Source organism: Erpetoichthys calabaricus, chromosome 11 (assembly GCF_900747795.2).
Source record: "Erpetoichthys calabaricus chromosome 11, fErpCal1.3, whole genome shotgun sequence".
Taxonomy (NCBI): domain Eukaryota; kingdom Metazoa; phylum Chordata; class Cladistia; order Polypteriformes; family Polypteridae; genus Erpetoichthys; species Erpetoichthys calabaricus.
In genome coordinates this window covers 133,692,450-133,717,324 of record NC_041404.2, presented here as the reverse complement: position 1 = coordinate 133,717,324, position 24,875 = coordinate 133,692,450, and the positions used below count along the sequence as shown (strand labels likewise).

Below are 24,875 nucleotides of genomic sequence, written 5' to 3'. Positions count from 1 at the left end.
CCTTGTTAAAAAATAACCTAACTGTGGTGTATCACACCTGAGTTCAATTTCCGTAGCCACCCCCAGGCCTGATTACTGCACAACCTGTTTCAATCAAGAAATCACTTAAATAGGAGCTGCCTGACACAGAGAAGTAGACCAAAAGCACCTCAAAAGCTAGACATCATGCCAAGATCCAAAGAAATTCAGGAACAAATGAGAACAGAAGTAATTGAGATCTATCAGTCTGGTAAAGTTTATAAAGCCATTTCTCAAGCTTTGGGACTCCAGCGAACCACAGTGAGAGCCATTATCCACAAATGGCAAAAACATGGAACAGTGGTGAACCTTCCCAGGAGTGGCCGGCTGACCAAAATTACCCCAAGAGCGCAGAGATGACTCATCCGAGAGGTCACAAAAGACCCCAGGACAACGTCTAAAGAACTGCAGGCCTCACTTGCCTCAATTAAGGTCAGTGTTCACGACTCCACCATAAGAAAGAGACTGGGCAAAAACGGCCTGCATGGCAGATTTCCAAGACGCAAACCACTGTTAAGCAAAAAGAACATTAGGGCTCGTCTCAATTTTGCTAAGAAACATCTCAATGATTGCCAAGACTTTTGGGAAAATACCTTGTGGACTGATGAGACAAAAGTTGAACTTTTTGGAAGGCAAAATGTCCCGTTACATCTGGCGTAAAAGGAACACAGCATTTCAGAAAAAGAACATCATACCAACAGTAAAATATGGTGGTGGTAGTGTGATGGTCTGGGGTTGTTTTGCTGCTTCAGGACCTGGAAGGCTTGCTGTGATAGATGGAACCATGAATTCTACTGTCTACCAAAAAATCCTGAAGGAGAATGTCCGGCCATCTATTCGTCAACTCAAGCTGAAGCGATCTTGGGTGCTGCAACAGGACAATGACCCAAAACACACTAGCAAATCCACCTCTGAATGGCTGAAGAAAAACAAAATGAAGACTTTGGAGTGGCCTAGTCAAAGTCCTGACCTGAATCCAATTGAGATGCTATGGCATGACCTTAAAAAGGCGTTTCATGCTAGAAAACCCTCAAATAAAGCTGAATTACAACAATTTTGCAAAGATGAGTGGGCCAAAATTCCTCCAGAGCGCTGTTAAAGACTCATTGCAAGTTATCGCAAACGCTTGATTGCAGTTATTGCTGCTGAGGGTGGCCCAACCAGTTATTAGGTTCAGGGGGCAATTACTTTTTCACACAGGGCCATGTAGGTTTGGATTTTTTTTTCTCCCTAAATAATAAAAACCACCATTTACAAACTGCATTTTGTGTTTACTTGTGTTATATTTGACTAATGGTTAAATGTGTTTGATGATCAGAAACATTTTGTGTGACAAACATGCAAAAGAATAAGAAATCAGGAAGGGGGCAAATAGTTTTTCACACCACTGTAGATAGTGTTATATGACAATGAAGGCTAATATAAAAGCAAATCACATCATAATATTACACTCCTCAGCCACCTGTGTGGGACCCCCTACCACCCAAAAACAAAAAGAAGAAAAAACAGCAAAGAAGGCAAAATGAGGGTGCTGCTACGTAAGAGCATCAAGGGTAATTGTTCCTTGTTCTGATGATCAACTCCCTTTATCACCAATATCTAACATCTACCTGAGCGTGAATCTCTTATCATTATGTTCCTGCACTGTGCCCACATGACAGTAACGACCCCAGAAATCTATAATGACGGCGTCACATAATGTTCATGTAGGCAAAAGAAAGAAAGAAAATGCACACTAAAGGCAAGGCTGAAAATAAAAATGAATGGTTAACACTGCTCTGCCCTGGGTTTGATTGCCAGTCTGATCGTGGCTTATTTCTTTAAAGTGTGGGCCTTCTCCCTGTCTACCCACTTACCTTCCACATTAAAACACTTACATATTAAATGAATTTCTGCCACAAGTGCAAATGAAGGAGTGTGCATGTGTGTGCTCTGCATCACAAAACACTGGCATCACTTCCAAGATCAGTTTGTGCATTGCATTTGGTCCTACTGGTAGGAGTGGGTGATATACTGGTTGATTTGGCATAATGGATTTGGAGAAAACTGTTACATGCTAAAAATTCATAGAAACTTAAAAAACGTTTAAACATAAAAAAAACACGTGCAAATCTATGCAAGCAAAAGGAAACAAAACAGAGAGACACAGAAGACGTAGTAAAGCACATGATAGAGCTTCTGGTCACCAGACAAGAGTGTGTGACACTAGCAGGTGGAACAGAAAAGGAGAATGTATAAGAAAAAATAAATTTGTATAAAGATAGTTAGAAAGTAAGTAAAGTCTGCCAGAAGACATGCACAGGTTGTTGGGATACCATAGTACGTAAAAGGGTTACTGCTCAGCGAAGCATATGGCATCCCTTCAAGAAATGAGGGCGGGTAGTTTTAACAAACCCATAAAATGAATGACATTGTTTAAGGGGTTCAAATATGAAGGTAAATCAAAAAGTAAAGACAACTTGAAAATTATACAGTAACTATATTACTGATGCAGTACAAATCGTTCGTGATAGCTTATGGGTAGTTTGAACACACACAGTGCAGCACTCGGCTGTTAGTCTAGAGGTAGCCAAGGTCAAATGAACATGGACACTCTGCTGTGGGTTTGCACCATTGTTGAACAATGCGCCGCAGTCAGATTTCATTGGTCAGAGGGAGTGAAACTTACTGAAGACACGGGAAGATTGATGAGGTCACTTCCTCTGTACAAGAAGCCACACCCCTTCCAGTCTCAGGCCTACTTCATACTTTGGATAGCAAAATTAAACAAGCCATGCTCTGGGACCCCAACCCTCATTTTTTGTTTCTGTTGTTCCTTTTACAGTATGTTAACTATCGTCTTTAAAACATTTTTTTGTATTTCTTATCTTTTTATGATGCAAAGTGCCTTGGGCACTTGATGTTTAAATGAGCACTGACATAAAATCTTTTAATGTTTGGCTAAAGGACAGGTGTATAGACATTCTATATTATTTATGTATCATTCATTCATTACTGTATATGTCAGTACATGTAAGTCAGGAACCCAGTTAACTTAATTAGGGGCATAAAAGCTTCCTATTCGTTCATTCATCCATCTGCCTGTTAATGCAAGGAAGTTGAGACGTGTTTACCTGAAAAGCAGACATAGCAACATTTTGTTTTATTTTCTTACTTGACAATCATTCATTCCTGCATGTTTTGGTAAAGGCAAGTACAAGTCAGAATGTCAAAATGGCAGATATGTGGTCATTCTATACATTTGTTCCAGTCATTATTTATATCTCCAGTTCCTAAATCTAATAATAAATGATGAGTTAAACAAAGGCTGATATACTACATCGTAAGCTCGAGACCCAATAAATGATGTATATAAGTGGCGTTCTGCATGCAGTACACGGGAATCTCCTGAGAGCGGAGTTGGATTCAGGGCCACAAGTCTCCATCTAATTGATCGATGTATTTAATTCATGCTTCTACTAAAAGCAATCACTATTTAATCAAATCTACACCACAGGGAAAAAAGTCAGCCCATTTCAATAGTAATCAGCTTCACTATATTTCCAGTTAACTAGACAGCACCTTGGGACTTGTTGAAAATAAAAAATGGCATTAGGCTGTTAACTGCTAGCTAGTTCAAGAGGTTTCAAAATAGCTATAGCTTCAACAGGCCTTAAAACACAAAGCAATTAGTGCACATCTCATTTTTCTTCTAGCTAGATCTCATACGAACAAATACATGCAGTGAATAAATACAGTTGATGTCAGGGCTGACTCCTCTAAGAACTAAGGAAGGAGCTGCCTCACTAGCATTTAAATCAGGGCTGTCACACTCAGATCCTGCAGGGCCACACTGCAGACAGCAGGTTTTCGTTCCAATCATTTTTTTATTTAGTAGTCAAGTTACTGCTTGTAATGGAACATGCTTCTTTCAATTTAATTTTAATTAAATTGGCTTATAAGATTCAGAACCCTTCTTTTTTGTTTGCTTTTTCCTGATCAAGAAGCAAAGCAGGCTAACACCTTAGCAGTTAACTCGGGAGTCTCAAACAGTCCAGGAGGACCATCATTTTCACTCCAACCAGTTTTCTAATTAGAAGTCAAATCTTGCTTTTAATGAAACATGTTATTTAATTCTATGATTTGTTAGCACTCTCATGTGGCTACACCAGACATTTCAAATACTGATGACTTTCTTCTTCCTGATAGTATCATCAAAATGTTTTGTGTACCAATGCAAATTAATATTCCTTTTTTATTTCCTGTCATATAATTTATAAAACATACATTGTATAATGGGTCCATAGGTGCAAATGGGATCAGTTTAGTCTGATCATCGGCTGGTTTGGTTTACACCTGATTAGTTTTTGGTTTCCAGTTAAAAAAAAATAAAAATAATTAAGGACTTGGAATGTCAACACTCAAGTGCATTAAAATCAAGACAAGCAAGGAAGTTCCATTAGTAGTTAATCAATTACTAAGTGGTTACTAATGAAGACAGTGGCTGGAATAAAAGCGTGCAGCCACTGCAGCCCTCACAGATCTGAGTGTCACACCCCTGATTTAAATTAATATTTATTTTAGAAAGAACCATCCATCCAATTTTCAGAACACTTCATTTTCATTGCACTCACTCACTCACTCACTCATAAGCGGTCAATTTAGAGTCGCCAATCAACCTGAAGAGCACGTCTGAAACATGCACTCTTAAATAATTCCTCATGTCCTGTGCTTAAGAGTGCATTCTATCACTTTGAAAATCTCAGCTTTGGTGGAGCAGCATACTGTTAATTCTGTGAAAAAAACCATCATCTTAAAAAAATTAAATCTCTCATTCATATACAGTAAGTATTCAGACACTTAATTTGGTTCTTTGTAGAAACCCCCTTTCACAGCAATTACTTCTTGGGACTTAAAGCCTTTTTGGGGGGGAAGTCTCTACAGGCTTTGCACAGTTTATCCCATTCTTCCTGGCAGATGCTCTCAGATACAGTCACATTGATTGGGGAGCATCAGTAAACTGCCATCTTCAGGTCTCTCCACAGATGTTCTATAGGGTTTAAGTCTAGGCTTTGGCTGGGCTACTCAAAGAAAGACAGAGACTTGTCCACAAGTCACTCCATTATTATCTTGGCTGTATACTTCAGGTCATTGTTGTGCTGAAAGGTAAACCAGTGCTCCAGTCTGAAGTCGTATGCACTATGGAGCAGGTTTTCTTCAAGGACTTCTCTGTATTTGGCTGCATCCGACCTTCTCTCGATTCTGACAAGTCTCCCTCTTCCTGCCGTCTTCTTCTTCTTCCTGTGCTGATACGCACCCCCTTAGCATGATGCTGGCACCACCATGCTTTACTATTGTGATGGTATTAGGCAAGTGATGAGCGGTGCCTGGTATTTAACAGACAAAGTCAGCGGAGTTCTACCCAAACAGCTCAGTTTTTGTCTCATCATATTACAGAATCTTTTCGTTAAGCACTCAGAGTCCTTTAAATGCCTTTTACACAAGAATGGCCTCCTTCTAGTCACACCACTATAAACAGCTGATTGATGGATTGCTGCTGAGTTTCTCATCCTTCCAACATGTTCTCCCATCTCAGTAGAGGGCTTGTGAAGCTCAGTTGGTGCGACCATTGGGTTTTTGGTCATTTTCATGACCAAGGCCCTTCTTGCCCGGTTACTCAGTATGGCCGGGCAGGCAACTCTAATAAGAGTCCTGGTGGTTCCAAACTTCTTCCATTTCACAATTATTGAGGCCTCTGTGCACCTGGGAACACTCAAAGCTTTAGAAATGGTTTTATACCCTTGCCTTCGTCTCTGCCTCACCACTACGAACATCAACAGAGCGTTTTTTTGAATTTCATGATTTGGTTTTGCCGTGACATTCAGTTTGAATTATGGAACTTTCTATACATAGGTGTGTGTGCTTTTCTAAACGATGTCCAATCAATGTAGTTTGCCACAGGAGGACTTCAATCAAGTTCTTGACTCATCTCAAGTATAATTAAGGCAAACAGGATATACCTGACCACAATATGGAGTGCCACAGTAAAGGGTCTGAATATTTAATATTAGAATTCATGAGAGATTTCAATTTTGGATTTTTAACAAATTGGCAAATATTTTTGAATACATGTTGACATTATGGCATATTGAGTGTGGATTAATGAGTAAAAATCTACTGTCTATAGGTGAATAGATACACATGCATGTTAATACAGGGCTATTCAAAATGAAAGAGCAGATTTCAAAAATTAATTTCAAACAAACTGTATGAGACAGAAACACATTCTGCACATCACTGGATAGAGAAAAGTTCAAAGTTTAAAAATTCAACTTCAATTTTTCTAGCAAGATGGTGCCCCACTTCATTTCCACTGGGCGGTCCAGCGTTACCCGAACAACACCATTCCAGGAAGATGGATTGGAAGAGGTGGACAACAAGATCTTGCTCATCATCTATGGCAGGGGTGTCGAAATCCGGGCCTGGAGGGCCGCAGTGGCTACAGGTTTTCATTCTAACCCTTTTTCTAATCAGCAAACAATTTTCACTGCTAATTAAATCCTTTTCCCTTAATTTCAATAGCCCTGTTTTTAAGGAGTCAGTCCACTGAATTGATTCTTTTCTTCATTAAATGACAGCCAAACAGAAATGAGACGTGAAATGAGCCAACAGATGACCAGCTAAACTGGGATTTCAAACTCCAACCAATTTCACTCCAAACAGTCTCTTAATGAGAAGCTGATTCTTGCTGTTATTTAAGCCTGTTATTTAATTCAAAGGCTCGTTGCTGCTCTCATTCTGCCACAGCAGACATTTCCAAATCTGTTGATTTTTCTGCTTTTTCTAAGAACATTTTCAAAATGTTTTGGTGACCTGAGAGATCAGCCTTATGTGATGCTGGCTTGTTTGATGTCTCATTATTGTTTGGCTACTAATTAAGGAAAAAGAGACAATTAAGGGGCATGAGTCAAGTTAATTAAAACTAAAGCAAAAGAAGTTAATTAGCAGTAAAAACGGCTCACTAATGAAGAAGACGGTTAGAATGAAAACATGCAGCCACTGCGGCCCTCAAGGACTGGAGTTTGACACCTGTGATCTATGGCCTCCCAGGTCTCCGGACCTTACCCCCTGCGATTTTTATCTGTGGGCGTACATTAAAGAAAGAGTGTTTGTCCCATCTATGCCCACTAATCTTCAAGATTTATGACTTCGAATTGAGGAAACTGTGAATTCAGTAACTAGGGACCAGTTCACTCATGTGTGGCAGGAAATGGTCTACTGTTTTGAAGTTTGTCGTGCTACACATGGTGCTCATGTTGAGTGCACGCAACCTCAAGGACCATAGGAGAAAACTTTGAATTTCCTCTATCCAGTGATGTGCATGTGTTTCTGTCTTATACGGTTTGTTGGAAATAAATGTCTGAAATCTGCTCTTTCATTTTGAATAGCCCTGTATATTATATAAATAAATATAGTGCATATTGTAATAATAGCACATTAATAGGTGCATACATATGAAAATAAAACATTGAATGATTTTCCAAAGCCAAATCCATTTGCTTTTCATGTCAGTATTGTTGGTTATATAATCTCAATGAAGGTGAAACAATGATTTGTCTTGATTTCAGCCTCTCTATCAACATTTCAGTAACAGTACACCACAGACTTTTGATATCCAATAAACTTTATATCATTCTATATGCATGTTAAATTATATTGCAAAGACTGTTGTAGCAACATTTGCAATGTCTATATTTTATTTCTGTGAGCGATGTGCTCCTGGATATGCAAGTATGCCCAATGTGATATTTCAATGCTACCTAAATAGTGTTGTAAAAATATTACACTTTTGCTAGTTTTGAAATTATTTTCAGTTTTTGCTGTGCTAAACTCTTTAACACAACAGCTACAACTGATGCCCACACATTAGAGATGATCCCACCTAAAGGCTTCAAGAGATCGTTTATAACCTGTAGAGAGAACTTAGACATAACGAAAAAAGGCCCACAGCTGGCCACATTGGATGCTTCAATGGATGCTATAAAAGAGTGATATCGCAATACACGTCTGCCATGTTTGTCTTTTTGCATCCTGTTGACCGTATTCTCCCTCAATTTTATCACCGAATGCAGGGACTGTTTGTTCAGTGCCCCATGTTGTAGGCACTTAGGAGAAGGGCGTCTTTTCAGCCTGTACTGAAACGTTCACTGCAGCAGCTATATGCACCACATGATAGACATACACAAGAAAGTCATACATATGATAAACATATTTGAACACATAACGGAAAGACTGGAGTTGAATGAATGCTGCAAAAAGTATAAGGTTAGAGCAAAGTTTTAAGTTCTGATTCTTCAAAGCTACTGAGAAAAGAAAGAGAAAAAAAATGTTAGTATTCTGACACTTATTCTTTTATCCTTTGCCACTATACTGATCCAAATGATTTGTAGCACTTTAATGGATTTGATATTGGTCTAGAATTACCTAAATGCTACATATATACAATGCAGTAATATTAGATGTGCTTTAAATTACATAAGAAAGCTGTCAAGTATGCATGAAATCAAGTTTTAATGAAGTCTCTTCTAATATCACTCAACAGCTGCTCATCCATTTCATTTCTAAACCTGTTTAGTTTCCAGAATGAGGAAGCCGGGCCACCAAGGACAGGAAGGAAAGGGACGATTCTGGGTTACACACCGGCCCACCATAGGGAACCCTCACACATACCCACATTCACTCAGCCTGACCCATCAACCTGAAAGCCTGCCTTTGGAAAGAGGGAAGAAGCCAAAACCCCAGCCAAAACAAACATGAACACAGGGAGAACATGCCAAGTGCACACAGGAGGAAAACAAGAGCAAGAACCCATTAGCCAAGCACTAGAGCACAGCTCATCAGATTTTGACACTAGGAACATGCATAGGATTTCCAATAGCTCTTAGATGCTACTTAGGGATGTTTTCTCTTTAATTATTTGCCAGCATCAAAACTGAATAATGGACCATAATTGTGTCAGACTGGTAGGCTGAGTGGCTAAGTGGCTAAAGAGCTGGCCTTAATGCCAGACTGCCATAGGCTCAAGCAGTGGCACAAGCCACTACACATTTGTGCGCTCCAGTCATCATTGCTATAACTTGTGCTGCAAGTGTGAAGCATAATGGAGGACTGATGACAATACAGGTAACAGGTTTAAACCTAGAAACGTGAACCCCAACATGGGAAAGATTTCTTATGAACGTGCACATAATTTTTGCTTTTCTAAAATTAGGTAAATATTTGAAGAAATTACACTAGATAATATCACAAAGATGCAAGCAGGCCCATAATACAGTAAGCAAGTGTGTGTAATGGTACTAATTCACATTAACATGGTTCTTGGGGAGTCACGCCTTCTCTGTACACTATCAGAAAGATGAACAAAACAGGAAAACAATGCAAAAATCATTTTGTTAAACAATCTACTGTATTTGTGAATAGTGGTACTGTAGCTACCCATGACGCCACCAGAACATTCAATATAATCAGCAAGAGTTTTCTTTTTTTTATTTAAACTGAAGCTGAGATGGCACGTTACAGAAATTATTTACTATACAATGTACAAAGCTAGGGAAAATGGGCCAATTAAAAATGAGTTGTACTTACACTCTCTTTCCACAAGAGGGCAGTGTGTAAAATAAAATGTTTCAACATGCACAACTAGTAACTAAGAGACAGTTTTCCTTCTTTAAAATTACTGGTAAAGTCAGTATTCAAAAAAATTATTTTGATATGTTTCTTTTCAAATATAATTTGGGCATTTCTCCCTAAAAAATTTAAGTGAGATTTATTGTATTTTGGTTATATGACTGCTTGGCATGAAAACAGACAATCCACCCAAACAAATAGGCACTAATAGAAATTTTACTTTGCCACTCTGGATTGCTTTAGTCCTATTAAAAATTAAAATAATTATATTTGTGGATATTATTTTGGCTGCATCTAAATTTAATTTGTTGCGTTGTAAATGTTAATGTTATAGCTAGCAAAACAGGTTGTCTTCTGTCTTGTGTGATAATGATGTGGTAAATATTTGCTGATGTCATATTTCATTACCTAGCGATACGTTTTTATGTACCAGGCTACCTACATCCAGCCCTGCAAGCAAGTCCCCCAACTTGCAAGGGAAAATTTGGGGATTGGTGGCAGGATTGGCAGTCCAACCACTGTAAAAAAAACCTCACACTGTTCTAGTGTGGTGCTGAGGTGTCACCCGTTGCATGGCTACACTCAGATCCTAATCTAGGTGGTTCGTCATGTGGTGGGTGCGGCGACACGGTGTAATCAGCGCATGCTCACAACCTCCTCCTCCTTGGTATGAAAAAGTCTCAAGGATAACTAAATATTTAAGAGCTGTTATAAAAGAAAAACCTCATGTGTGAAGCACAACAACAGTTACAGCAGCTAATCATGTCTGCAGGGCAGATGTCACCACATTGGATTAGAAAGCCATGTTTAGAGGCGGGGAGTGAATAAGAGTAAGCAGATGTTGTCTTGTAAGTTACCTTAGAGAAGAGCACCAAATATATAATAAAATCTGTACAATATATAAAGGTATTTATACAAAAAATGAGAAATAAGCTAAAATGAGCACCAAACTACCTAGTCAATAGCACAAGCTCTTATTATATCCTAAAAAATGGTGGCAGGGAAGTAGAAACCCACCCCAGACAATTCGGCAATCTCTCCCAGGGTACATTCGTGCACCCTGATCCAGTGCATAGTAGCTAGTGAGCCCAAATGCATTTAATGCTAGATGACACCTGTGCAACTATTTGATAATGGAAACAAATCCACGTGAAAATATTTTCTTGGCACCTTTGCTGATTGCCATCTCCCTCTGTACTTCTCATTCCCATCCCAGATTTGCTTTTCATTTCTTCCTTCCTTCCCCTTCTACACTTTGCTAAGACTCATCACCGCTGCTTTTGCGTCCTGCACATGTAACCTGAATTCTTACAACTAAGCATGTATGTCCCCAACACCCTGAGGTAAAATTGAAAAGTATTTCTCAATTTCCAAGGCTACAATAACAAGAAATTCATATTTTAATTGAGAAAGCCATGCTCCTAAAAAACCACACACCACATATGCATTGAGCAAGAAGGACACATGCGCATCCCTGTAGTAGCAATTTACCCAGCAGAGCCCAGAGATCATGCGATACCCAGACTGGAGTGACATTTGGATTTAAGATACATGCTAGCGTTGAGTGTCTGTATAAAGAAACATTCCGAAGAAAGGCTTACCTTTTGTGCTGCCAGGTTTGGGGCACGCTGCAAACGATGGAACTGAACATAAGTGCCGTAACAAAGGAAAACAGGACCAAGTAGATTAGGCCTTCGACTCCATCATAGCACAGACCTGTCAGAGCCTGGACATAGTCCTAAAAGGGCGGAGGAAAAGAACATCAGAAGACACCCAGCCATACTGGATTAGAACCTAAAATGCACGGTTACACCCAGAAATGCTGATAATGTGCAACATGGTTACATTAAAAACCATGTAGTTTGTTTTAATCTTTAAGATTATTTACTGTATATGGCAAACTAAGTAAGGGAGGATTGTTACCCAACAAACCAAATATGCCAAATTTTCAAAAACATGACAGAATATTCAATTGGATATACATTCACTGGTCAAAATATTAAGAACACCCGTAACCCTGCTTATCCATGCAGATATCTAATCAGCCAACCATGTGGCTGCAGCCTGACAATGCATAAAATCATGCAGGTACAGTCAGGAGCTACAGTTCATGTTCACATCAAACACCAGAATGGGGAAAAAATGTGGTCTCAGTGATGACCGGGGCATGATTGCTGGTACCAGACGGGCTGGTTTGGGCATTTCTGTAACTGCTGATCTCCTGGGATTATCACACAGAACAATCTCTAGAATTTACTTATAATGGTGCAAAAAGCATCCAGTGAGTGGCAGTTCTGAGGATGGAAACCCATTGTGGATGAGAGAGGTCAGAAGAAAATGGCCAGACTGGTTTGAGCTAACAGGAAGGCTCACCAATACTGGACATCTGAGGAAACATGTTGCCTGGTCTGATGAATCTCAATTTCTTCTGAGGTACACAGATAGTAGGGTCAAAGCTTGAGGCCAATAGTATGAATCCATGCACCCAGCATGCCTCGTGTCAACAGACCAGAACTCTGACTGGTGTAATGTGGTGGGGAAGGTTTTCTTGGCAAACTTTTATCATCGCTTGAATGCAACAGCTGATTTGAGTATTGTTACTGACCATGTGCATCCCTTCATGGCCACTATTCACCCTCACATCTTCTAATGGGTACTTCCAACATGATACTGCACCACATCAGAAAGCAAAGGTCAACTTAAACTGGTTTTCATGAACAGGACAATGAGTTCAGTGTCATTCGGTGGTCTTCCCAGTTAGTGGATCTGAGCCCAATAGAACAACTATGGGATGTGGTAGAATGGGAGATTAGCAACATGAATGTGGAGCTTTCAAATCTGCAGAAATTATGTGAAGCAATCATATCAGAATAGACCAGAATCTTAAAGGAATGTTTCCAACATCTTGTGGAATCCATGCCATGAAGAATTGAGAATGTTTTTAATGAGCCAAAGGAGGCCCTGGCCAGAAGTAGTATAGTGTATGTCAGATGTTGATCAGTAAGTGTAGGTGAAAGTTTATCACAAAACCAGGAGATGAATGGAACCTTAGACAGACTAGATTTAAAAAAAAATACAAAGGCAAACCAACATTTTTTTTTCAGATGTTCAAATAACTTTCAAAGTCATTTTTTTATTAACTGTAATCAAAGACAATTTTTTTATTAACTGTAAAACTTTAAGAGCTTTTTTAAAATATTAACTCTTTGCTTTATGCAGGAGTGGCACAGTTGCCTCACAGATCTGTCTTTCTATGTTCAAATCTGACACCCGGTCACTGTCTGTGTAAAGTGTTTGTGTGTATGGAGGGGTTTCTTCACTCATTCCACAGTCAAATGGTAATTTTAAATTGGGCTCTTGTCAGTGTGTGTATAAGCAGGCCCTTTAATCGACTGCCTAGGGTTAGTTCCTGCTTTGCCCCTGATGCTCCCAGGATTGGTTCTAACTCTCTGCAACAATAAACTGAAAGAATTTTGAGATTGTTTGTATGTTATGCTTTATGTATATTATAGTGAGCAATAAAAAAATATTTTGTCAGCAATAACTAAAACAAAAACATAAATGACAGTATTAAAAACAGTTACATCAACAAAATCAAAGAGAAAACCAAGCAATTCCAATTAAACACTTTACATTGGATATTGTGGCGGGCAAGAGGGCACAATGGTTAACTCTGCTGTGTCTTACTTCAAAAAGAGTCTAACCAGGCTGGGATTTGAACTCATGACTCTGGAGCTGTAAGGCAGCCAGCTCAGCCACTGCACCGTCACACTGCTCCCTTAATCATGTATCCATTCATTTTTTAAAAACTACGTATTTCACTACAAGGCGACATTTAGCACAAGGCAGGAACCAAACCTGGATGGTGTCACACACGACAGGGCCAATTTAGGGGTGTCATTCAATTTTGACATTTTTATTACATGTGTAATATTTGTTAGTTACAGAAACATTTAGAGGTATCTCATGGTGCTGCAACAATGACCCTGTAAAGCAATAATTAAAGCAATTTAACAAAATGTTAAAGCAAATGTATTTCGGAGGCCAGCTTGTAATACCATAGATGCTGGCACCTGATAAATCTTCCTTTAGTTAGGCATTGTACAAAAACAAAGCAGGCAAGTCAAAATGGCACATGTGAAGGGTCGTACTGGAAGAGAGACCATCAAGCCGTGAAGGTAACCCAGCTATGGGGAGACTGCATTTTTTACAATTCTCACACATCATTTCATTCAATTAACCAGCCATAATTGATGGAGGCAATTTGCAGGGGTGACATGTAATGACTGAAATAATGTGCAGAGCATGGAAGACAGTGAAAAGATTTCTACCTACCCAAAATTCAAGACATGACAGGGAAAGCAAAAGAGACAAGCATTTGAAGCTGAGATGGCTCATATAACTGCAACGTCATTTAATTGCACCATAATTAGTGCACTTGTCAATAGTAAGCACTGCTGCCTCACAACTTTTGGTCGTAAGCCTTTGTGGAGTTTCTGCATGATGGTCTTCCTCCAGGTATTTTGCTTTCCATCAACACCCCAAAATCACACTCCATAAGTGACCTTCTGTGAGTACATGCATGTGTGAAAGTGGACAGTGGAAAAGGTGGACTAAAAATGAAATAGAAAGGTTGCTGACCAGGTGACATTTTAATTCAGTTAGATTCATCTTATTCTTAAGTTGCAGTCTGACTGTGCACAAGCTCATAGTGCATACAGACACTTGCAGATACACTACAGCAACAGTAATGTTAATAACCCTGTAACATTTACATATATCAACATATGTATCGACATAAGTAAATAACAAAAGATAAATTCATGAGAAAATAAACAATAAAACAGAAATGAATGAAACAACTTCAAGGTGAAGCATATGATCATGATCTGTATTGGAATAAGAAGTTTCAAAACATGGATTGTATAGCTGAGAGTCCAAACATTCATATATTGAACCCACTTAGTCCACTGTTGCATAGTGATGAGTTGGTGCCTATCCCAGCAGCACTGCATATAGAGCACCAACCAGCCCCAAGTGGGGTGCCAGTCCATGACTCACAAACCCATATTCATTCATACAGGGCTTGATTAGAAATGTCAAATAACCCAAACCACATGTCTTGGCTAATGAAAACTAGACAGCGTGAAGAAAAACCTACATAAAAACTAATGCGCCCAATCACAAATCCATACAACAGATAGTGAGCGCTGTAGATACCATCATCAGAGCTTCTCCTCCTTCTATTGAGGACATGTTCATAAAGTGCTGCATCCATAAGTCCTCTGGTATTATGGGGGATCTCTCCCACAATCTCTTTTCTCTGCTTCCATTCAGCAGAAGGCATTGGAGTCTGCAGACCAACACTGCCAAACTGAATGACACCTTCTTCCCACAGGCTGCCAGGCTCCTGTCACCATGTTACCTCTGGCCATCTCAGTATGTGCTCCCTTATCATAGACTCCTATCTAATGTCTGTTCTCTTCTGCATTCTTTGTCCATTGTACATCTCCTATTAGCACTGACTGTTGTTTCACAATATGATGTTGATTTGTACAGATGTTGTTCTTTGGTCCCTTATGTAAAATATTAATATACTGTCATATTTAATGTCGAAATATTGCACTCTAGCCCTGGGAAACATAATTTCCTACTGCTGTATAATGTACCAAGCTATGTTTATAGATGGTATGACAATAAAGCCACCTTGACTTGACTTAGCCTGAATGCAGGAAGAACACCAAACAGAGAGACACCATGCCAGATTCTGAATTCAGGACACTGTTGTTTAGGTGATGCAGTATTTATGAGAAGGCCGGCATCTCAACCCAGCCAGGACGCCCCTGAAGTGGAAGAATGGGCGAAGTCAGCAGCTTTGGGACACTGCCTCCTGCAGGACGCTAGTTGGCAGCTTCCTTGCAGCATAGCGCTGCCCCAGATTTCCGCAGGGCACCATGGGATCTGGAGTTCACCTTCACAGCCCTGCTGGATGCCATTGGTGCCACCAGGAGATGCTGCAGAGAGACTGGGGAGTCCCTACTGTCTACATAGCCAGGAAGTACTCCAAAGTCACCAGGACGGGCTCAAGTAAAAACAAGTTCTCCGTCTGACCCGGAAGTGCCAGCAAGTCACATGGATGCAAAAGTAGGAGCACTTCCGGGTCAAGGATTATACAAAGGACTGGTGGAGACCCAGCAAGCGAGCCGGAGTCGGGAGGTATGTGACAGAGCTTGCTGGTAGGAGTGGAGGAAAAAATATTGTGTTTAATTATAGTATAGTATTATTGATTATTGCCTGTTTATTGTGATGGAGGTGCTTTGGGCACTGTACAAGAAGGAAAACGAAATTAAACAGCTTCTTGGTGATTTTATCCTGTGTCCTGCGTCTGTCTGTTGGGAAAAGGTGGGCAACAGTGCCACCTAGCGCCCACTCTCTTACAAGTGCTAATCCTTTTGGCACCCTCTCTTGCATATATAACTAGTGGAGGAGACCTACATTTATTCCATCATAATATTAAAGAGATTATTTCTTGTGAACAGAATGGAAACATCAATCTATTGAAGAACATACAGAAATCAAAAAGAAAATAAACAATAATTTCCACATACTCACAGAAGAAACAGTACGTTCCACAAAGTGGCGAAAGGCTACTTACCATGTGTAAACTGCGACAATCTACCAGAGCTGTAAGCTGATGGAGGCCAATTTCTGTTGTGTTTAAGACTCCCTGGATTTGTTCCAGGTGCCCCTAAAAAAGAGAAAGAATGATTTCTTGAATATATTCATCAGTAAAAAGGCAAATTTTCATGACGTTTGTTAAGCATGAGCATCACAGAAATATCCATCCATCTTTTTTATATATAAAATGTGAGACTGCTCATCCTGAATGAAGGCAAAAAGTGTTGAGCTATTACAGACAGATTTAAGCAGTCGCAGTTACAGCCTTTATACAGATAAACCATTCAAGGAGGTTCTAAAAAGCAATACAGGGTACAGCAAGGGCTTTGGTAGACATTTGCTGGATGTCACTTGATACGTGGGAATTTTACTTTTATTTGTTATGTTGTTTAGCATGAGGCCAGCAGGGAAGGTATAAGCCCTGGAGTCTCACTGACCTAGATTTAGAGGTCGGAAGTTCCCATTGATCTACAAAGGCTCTTTGTGTGCAAAATAAAATCCTAGTACTTTTGTCTTCTATTTATCTGCTTAATATTTATATTTTTAACGTGATACTCATGCATATTTATTATTGGTTCATTTAGTGACTTGTGTCTCCAGTATAATGTCATTATACTCTACAATGTACTGTTGCTTTATTTTTGACATTTCTTTTTTTTACTGTACTGGGTCAAGATATTAAATTGTAAATTGTGCTTAATCACATACTTTATAGTCTTGTTTTCTGAAAATACAAATTATCGCTACAGATTCCATATCCACACAGAATAAGAAAACGCCAAAGTGACCAGATGCTGATGACCACAGCACAGACAGAATTGTTATTTTCCCTTCATAGCTGATGGCATTTTGTCCTAAAAAAAACCATCAGAGCTCCTGCTGCTGCCGCTGCTTCTTGGCTCAAAGGGAGACACGTTCCACTTGAATGCTTTTCTCTGAATTGTGATAATAGGAGTGCTTCCATTCTTCTCTTGGCAGTCAAACCATCAGTTCATTTCTTGCAAAGTGGAGATGCAGGCCACCAATGGCAATGAAAGATGGCAAAACCCTCTTCTAAAATGTCTGCTAAAGTGAAGATGGCAAACCCAGCTGTGGAGAAAGGCTGCAGCTCTGACAACTGCATGCTAGATTCAGCCTTGAGGTGAATATTTAGGGAGCTATAGCATGAAGTGTCTGATATATTATTAGGACTGTACTCATTTTTCTCTTTCCCCCTTCTTTTCTGAATATTAAATAACCTTCAGACTCACCAATTAAGATATGGCATGTGCAGTCAAATAATATTATTATATTTGTCTGTTATAACTGACTGTGGACTGCCCAGACATTTATTTTCTCTGGGGATGCTGCTGACTGGAGTTTTTCTTTGTGAACTGGCCATACTATAATTCAGCAATTCTCTTAATGGACAGATACTGTTTGGCTTCACATATGCTATTCAGTTTAGAACTACTTTTATTTCCTGTTTGTTTGGAAAAATTTGTCTTTATGTGTATTCATTATGTAATAAATTATTCTTGAAGTTTGTAATTGCATTTACCTGTGGACGTGCTGCAGTGCTCTGAACAACATGCAAAAATAAACTGAAACATTATATTATTATAGAGACCATCACATACCAGATGAAATCAAAACATTATTTTCTAAGTTTCCATTTTGCTTTCAACATGAAATCAACTCTCAACTATTTTTTTTTAAGAAGACCTGCTGTAAACACAGATCTATTCCATATACATTTGATCCATCGGTGTCATTGCTAAGATTTTAAACAATCTGGCAAGTGCTTCACCTAAACCAGCAATTCAGCCTTTCGCTGGCTCCAGTCTGCATGTTTCCTCAGCAGCAGCTACTGGAAAATTTGGTTCTTAGGCACAACATATTATAACTGTAGCCTCGTTAGTTTTCTAATGTGTCTTATAACAGTGTTTTGCCAAAAATGGTATTCTATAAAATGAATAGTGAATGATTCGGTTCTATAAGGAACAGCACAAAGCTGTTCTGCCTAACATTTTCTTTGTCCTAAGCTGAAACCCCAGCTGTGAAGGTATGTTCTCCCTCTGTCCATGTCAGGATTTGTCCAGGTACTTTAGTCCTAATTTACTTCTACATCCCCCAAGAATGCAGGTTATATTATCGAGAGGTTCCAAATTGGCAAAGTGTGGCAGTGGAAGTGGTTATTCCCCATTATGTACATTTTTTTTGATTTTGATATACTTTATTTATGGGCTCAGAGTACAACACCCCTTGACCAATCATCAGGTTCAGGGCCTTGCTTAAGGGCCCTTCAGAGCAGGATCCCTTCTGGCAACAACAGGATTTGAACCAGCAACCTTCCAGATACCAGAGCCAATCCTTAGCCACAGAATCACCACTCTGCCCCATCAATGTGCCTCTTCAGTGCTTCGTACCAAGTGCTACTGGGATCTGACTCTCGTTTAATGGAATTAATGAAGGCATGAATTAGTGAGCTTTAGCACCATTGCAAGACTGAGTGATTGGCAAGTTGGCTCAAATGCCACTGCTTTGTCCACTGGTACCTACAAGCATGTTAATTTTCCCTCATGTCTACTTAAAGCAATTCATTAAGCATGTTGCAAAGGATTCCATCCATCCATCCATCCATTATCCAACCCATTATATCCTAACTACAGGGTCACGGGGGTCTGCTGGAGCCAATCCCAGCCAACACAGGGCGCAAGGCAGGTAACTAATCCCGGGCAGGGCGCCAGCCCACCACAGTGTTGCAAAGGATTCCTGAAAGTAAATATTAAAAAAATCTCTGGTAACAACTGAAATCTGTATCGTGTCACTAGAAAATGTCACTTTCCCTGGTATAGTGATCACTTCTTTGGTGATGTTTACATCATTTTTTTGTTAAAACTATTTCTAGCAGTTTGATAGTATATTTAAATGAAAATGGTACATGATACATATCAAAAACTCTATACGTCTAGAATTTATTGGTTATTATCTCTGGTATTCTTTATTAAAAAGACTAATGTCACTAGGGAGAAAGGTATTTCTGGAGAAATTTGTGTGGATTTTCAAAGTGACTAACCTCCCTGATCTACTGAAGTTACGTTAAACATTGCCTTATTAAAACACTTATTTCTCCTTCGGAAACTCATACTTTTTGAAGTGGGCAAGGATGTCATGTTGTTCTTTTATCACAGTGTGATCCAGTCTGTTATTACTTTCAGCTTCTTTGCCTGGTTTAGGGGTCTGACAAACCGAAATTTAAAAAATGCTCCAGCAGGTTACCAAACATGCAGCTGAAGTTATTGGGGCTAACACAGATGGTAATTTGTAATTGAGTGTCAGATTTTTAAAGTCTCATAGGTCACTTTAGAAAACACATTTTAAAAATGTTAAATCCAGCTAGGAGACACTACAACAGCTTTGGGTGTCGACACAGGCGCTGCTACGTGGTATAATTAGTACACATATCACAAAGGGTGAAATTCCCCTTCAAGCTCTGCACTCCACGGATGTGGTATTAAATATAAAGCAATAGAAGGAATACAGGATGCCGGCCAAGGTGTCAGTTCCTGCGTAAAGTGTTCCTAAAGAATATGCAGAGGAAAGAGCTTGCTAAACGTATAATTTGCTTCCCTCCTCCTCTGGGCAGCGCCTTGCCTGTATATGATAATGAAAGAGAGAGCAAAAATATGCAGGTTTTGCTTAAATGTAGACACAGAATTACATTTCCAAAACATATTGCAAATCTGCAGTTTATATTCATTATCAAAAGGAAGGCCCGGTTTTACAATGTTGTCAAGTATGACCGTGATGTGCAAGCTACTGTTTTCAAGTGCAGACAACGCAAGATTTCGGCTACATAACATGCACCTTTATACTGTTTCACATTCTTGCATTTCTCATGGTTTTCTGCCTTTAAGATTTAATCTAATTTTAAATAAAAACTGCTAACTAACCTAGAAACCAAGATGAGGTGATAATTTCAGACTGTATTTAGGTTGATGGTTATTTTTTATTATTGTTATATATTTGACAGACACCTTCATCCAATATGACTTACAGGATCAGTATTTTTCTCTATTTTTTACACTTGTCTCAAAGGCAGATTATGTGACTTGTTCAGGGTCACACAGTGAATATCAGGTAGGTATCAAACTAGCAACCCTGTCTTATAAAGTTTATCACTTCAGGTCTTACAGCGTTTTAAAAGTGTGAGTGTTACTTGGCAATGTATTGGTGTGAAAATGCATGTTTTCAACCAAGGTGAGAAATGGGCACAGCACCAGTCATATGCCCTTGGCATCAAAGCTTTTATATAAACTATTAGTCTACAGGTGGCACCAGGAACTGAGAGGGCAGTCAGGAGATGGCCTTGGCAATACCAGCCCACACTTCTAATGAGAGCTTCTCCAGTTGTCGGAGTGGGAAGCAACTGCTAGGAGATGGTTTGTTGTTTGCTTTCAAATAGTGAACCAAAGGCAGATATTGTGAGAGCACTGAGGCAAGATGGAGATAGGGGATAGGGGAGAAAGCTAGAGGCTAGCTGAGTTCCACCAAACCCTCAGGAGGCAGCACAGGGCATTCATCTGGTATGTATGCATTCTCTGTGCCATATTAGGAGGGTCAGGAACAGAAGTAGTGACTGTCCTTTAAAAGTAAGTACATCATCATGAACAATACAAAAGTCTTAGACCACTCAAACAATTATTTTCAAAGATAATGATGTTTGCTTGCTTGTAAAATGCTATATAACATTAGAATAAACATAAATAAACATCAATTAAATAAAATGTATCAAGACTGTCGCTTTAGAACAAGTCAGTATCTTGTGCAACATCCCTTAGAATGCAACCTGCAGCACTTTGCTGCTATCTCGTTTTTCCAAGTAGTCCTGTGGTAAATTCTTCCAAATGTCTTACAAAATTTGCCATTACCCTTCCTTCCTTCCTTTGTTTTTTTTTTTTGGTCTTTGCTCCACCAGGTTCAGTTATGTGGAGATCAGAGCTCATAAGGGGATAACCTAAAACTGTTAGTGTTCTGACTGCAGCAGTCCACTCCATATAAAGTTTACTTTTTCCAATAGATTACTTTCCCAAAGGTACAGCAAAATGAATCAAAACCTGTTTATATTTCTCAGTAGTTATCATTCCATTAATTTTGTGCATATTCATTAAAAACTTTGGCTGAAATGTCCTTGAGAACTTGACAGGGCCACCATGATGCTTCACAGAAGGCTGCACACAGGCATCAATGTATTTTTTGCCAACTCGTCTTCCAACATACAGGTGTCTTTATGAATCAAAAATGTAAAATGTAGACTCTTTAAGACTTTCTGCCACTGGTTGTCGCTCAGTGTGTGATGCTCTTTTGCATACTGTAATCTCTACTGCTTATTGCCTTTGTTGATGAATTGATCATTAGCAACAACACACCACACAAGCTTGTTTCTTGGCACAGTGTCATTTGGTGGCAGACACTAAGGAAGCACTTTACTGGGTTTCCTTCTGTGCCACAAAGACCTTTAAGTGCTTTTCATCAGACGCAGACATCTTTTTCGGCCATTATTGAGGTTTCTGTCTTTAACCTGTCTCGTTTCTTCAAATTTCTTTTTGTCAGCTTGAACAACACATTTTAAAATCTGGTTTTCTTGTTGATATAAGTGTGTTTGCTAATTCATTCCCAGAATTTATGCTTACCATCCAATGCACACATTTATTGGCAAACCTGATTCAGCTACTCATTGTCTCATTAATGTGAATCAGATGTGCTCTGGGTAGAGTTTAACAAACACAAGGAACGGCTGGGGTGTCTGTAGGACAGGCTTGAGAACCAAAACTGAGTTGTTCTAACCACTTCACAAGATAGCAATACATTTTGGGAAAACATTACACTTTATGCTTACTTTTCATTGTATCAATTTTTTTATGTTCATCCTTCTGCAACAGAATGTTTTCTTTAGTAAACAGACAATTACTTTCATTTGAATGTTAGAACATTTGTGAGGAGAACAGGCCATTCGGCCCCACAAGTTTCTCAATCCTATTCATCTTATTTTACCAATATAATAGTCAAGATTTGAAGATCCCTAAAATCCTACTGTCCACCATACAATTTGGTAATTTATTCCATGAGTCTATGATTATTTGCATGAAGAAGAAAAATGCTTGTACAATACTGAATACAGTATGAGCTTAAGGGCACAGTAAGTCTTGAAGCTGCCAGAGGTGTTCTTGACTCCCAGGATGGAGTGTAAAGTCACCTTGTAACCTGCTGTTTGTTGGGCTTTGAGTCAGGGGGCAACTGAGGCTGCCTCAACTTGGCAACGGGTAGCGCAGTCAGATTGGCAAGAGCTTAGAGGTGAGTGATTTTGTTTGTACCCGTGGCTCTATATTTTAAACAGTTGGTAAGTGAACAAACCACGCCATCAAAACCTCTTTAGCTAAGCCCAGTGTACCTAGTAGGGATATTTTTTTGTTTTTGTTACTCTGTGTTCTCCCCTTAATTATATATCAGTTATGCATTTGTTTTGTATAATGAACTATTTTTGATAAAGTGCTTGTTTTTGGAGTACTCTTTGCAGATTAGGGTGGAACACAAAGGTATTTCTCCTGTCACAACATGTATAAACAAGATTACGGGTATACAGACCTTGGACTGAGGATATTCTCTGACAGCTGACCTTAGCAATTCTGCCACATCATCCTGCATCTCTACAAGGGCTTTATGGCTCACTGACAGTTTCTGAAATAGAAAGGGAGATGTGTCAGCATTCAAAGTACATTATTTTCCTTCATCTGCATTCAAGTAACTAAAGAGATTGGCTGACTGGTTGACTAGAGAAGAAATAGCTACATAATCTCAAAGGAACTAGTTAGACGCCAAAGACAGCAAAAAAAGCTTGTGCTACACAGGGTTTGAGTCTGTATTGTCAGCAGGAAATGACTATTGCCACACACACATTATACTGTATATATATATATATATATATATATATATATATATATATATATATATATATATATATATATATATATATATATATATATATATATATATATATATACATATATACTAGCTGTGTAAGCCTGTGCTGTAAAAAGCCTGGGGTCCTAGAAACTATTGAAATCGTCAAAAAACAAATTGAAATGTAGAGATGTCAGGTACTTGAAAGGAACTCTGGGCAACTCTCTCCTAGGAAGTTTTTGTTTTGCTGACGAGCTACCTCGTTTGTGTATTAACGTCGGGAAGAAAAGTAACAGGGAAACTGCTTTGCTGATGTGCTCACCTCACTTCTATATTAGCAACTAAGCGAGTGACTTTCTTTGGAGGTTTCGTTTTGCTGACGTGCTGGCCTTGCTTGTGTATCCTCGAAGGTGGAGCCCTTACCCTGACTCCACCTCTCATTTCCAGACTGGACAGACACACACACTTCCACGCATAGACGTTTATATGCAAGATATATATATAGATATATATATATATATATATATATATATATATATATATATATATATATATATATATATATATATATATATATAGTGATTTTCACATAATCCTCTGATGATACAATGTTCAAAAGCACTGTTTGCCCATGGCTGACACAGTGGGTAGTGCTGCTGCCTTACAGATTTTTGCCTTGCCATTGTCTAAGTACAGTTTCCACATTCTCCCCATGTCTGCATGGGTTTTCTTCCAATGTCACCAAAGAGGTCCGGGTTTGGCAGGCGATTCCAAATTGACCCTGTCTGAGTAAGTTCTGCGTTCTATTCAAGGTTGCTCCCCAACTTGTGTCCAGTGTTGTCCAGACAGACAGCAGGCCCAGGCTATTAACCTGAATTAAGTGGGTTTGAAAATGTTATGTTGTTATGTTACTTTGTGCTCAGGGGGAAAGGCACTATAAAACCTTAAAAATGGATATTCATCATTAAAATAAAGTCTATTTTTTCCTCACAGATCACATATTAAATGAGGCTTGTGATCAAAGATAACACTTTCCTCAGACATCATTAATAATGATCATCATTCCTGTTCAGCCTGCTGTACTTTACACATGGACATGCTGAGTATTAATAGCCTCAAAGGAATGAAGCTCTTCAGCTTTATAGAGCAAATGAAATTAAGCTGTTTGGCAGTTCTAACCTATTAAACACATTTCCGTTAAAAGTATCCCATGCAAATGCAAGTATTGATTAAGGAAGGGGTAAAAGTGAATGTCCAAATATGTTTCATATTACTCATATAACATAAATATTTATATAAAATGCTGCTTCTGCTTTATTCAGCACTCATTTCACGATTTATTATCTTAGATATTCAGACTCCAGAGTTAAGGTTTTTAGTTCAGATCAGATGCCCACCCAAAAGAATCCATCTTTGACTGGCATCTCCTTAGATGGTATGTTCAACAAAACACAAAACTGAACAACAGAATGTGACATGTACAGTTAGGGCTGCTTTATTACTTACTATTCCTCCTATATAAAGAAAGGGTGAAGAGCTCATTGATAAAGACTTTCACAGACTCTCAAGGG

The 24,875-nt window shown here is 39.0% G+C and overlaps 1 protein-coding gene across 4 annotated transcripts in view; it reads right to left on the bottom strand.

The window, feature by feature from the left end:
* The window catches only part of ttyh3a (tweety family member 3a), a 312,980-nt gene that overhangs the window by 42,453 nt on the left and 245,652 nt on the right, over positions 1–24,875 (bottom strand). For all 4 annotated transcript variants that reach the window (XM_051933633.1, XM_028813931.2, XM_051933634.1 and 1 more), the window contains exons 9-11: positions 22,990–23,082; positions 16,340–16,432; positions 11,286–11,422 (exon numbers count right to left, since the gene is read on the bottom strand). In XM_051933633.1, the coding sequence (XP_051789593.1) occupies positions 11,286–11,422; positions 16,340–16,432; positions 22,990–23,082 (323 nt within the window). The remainder of the gene's footprint in view (positions 1–11,285; positions 11,423–16,339; positions 16,433–22,989; positions 23,083–24,875) is intronic.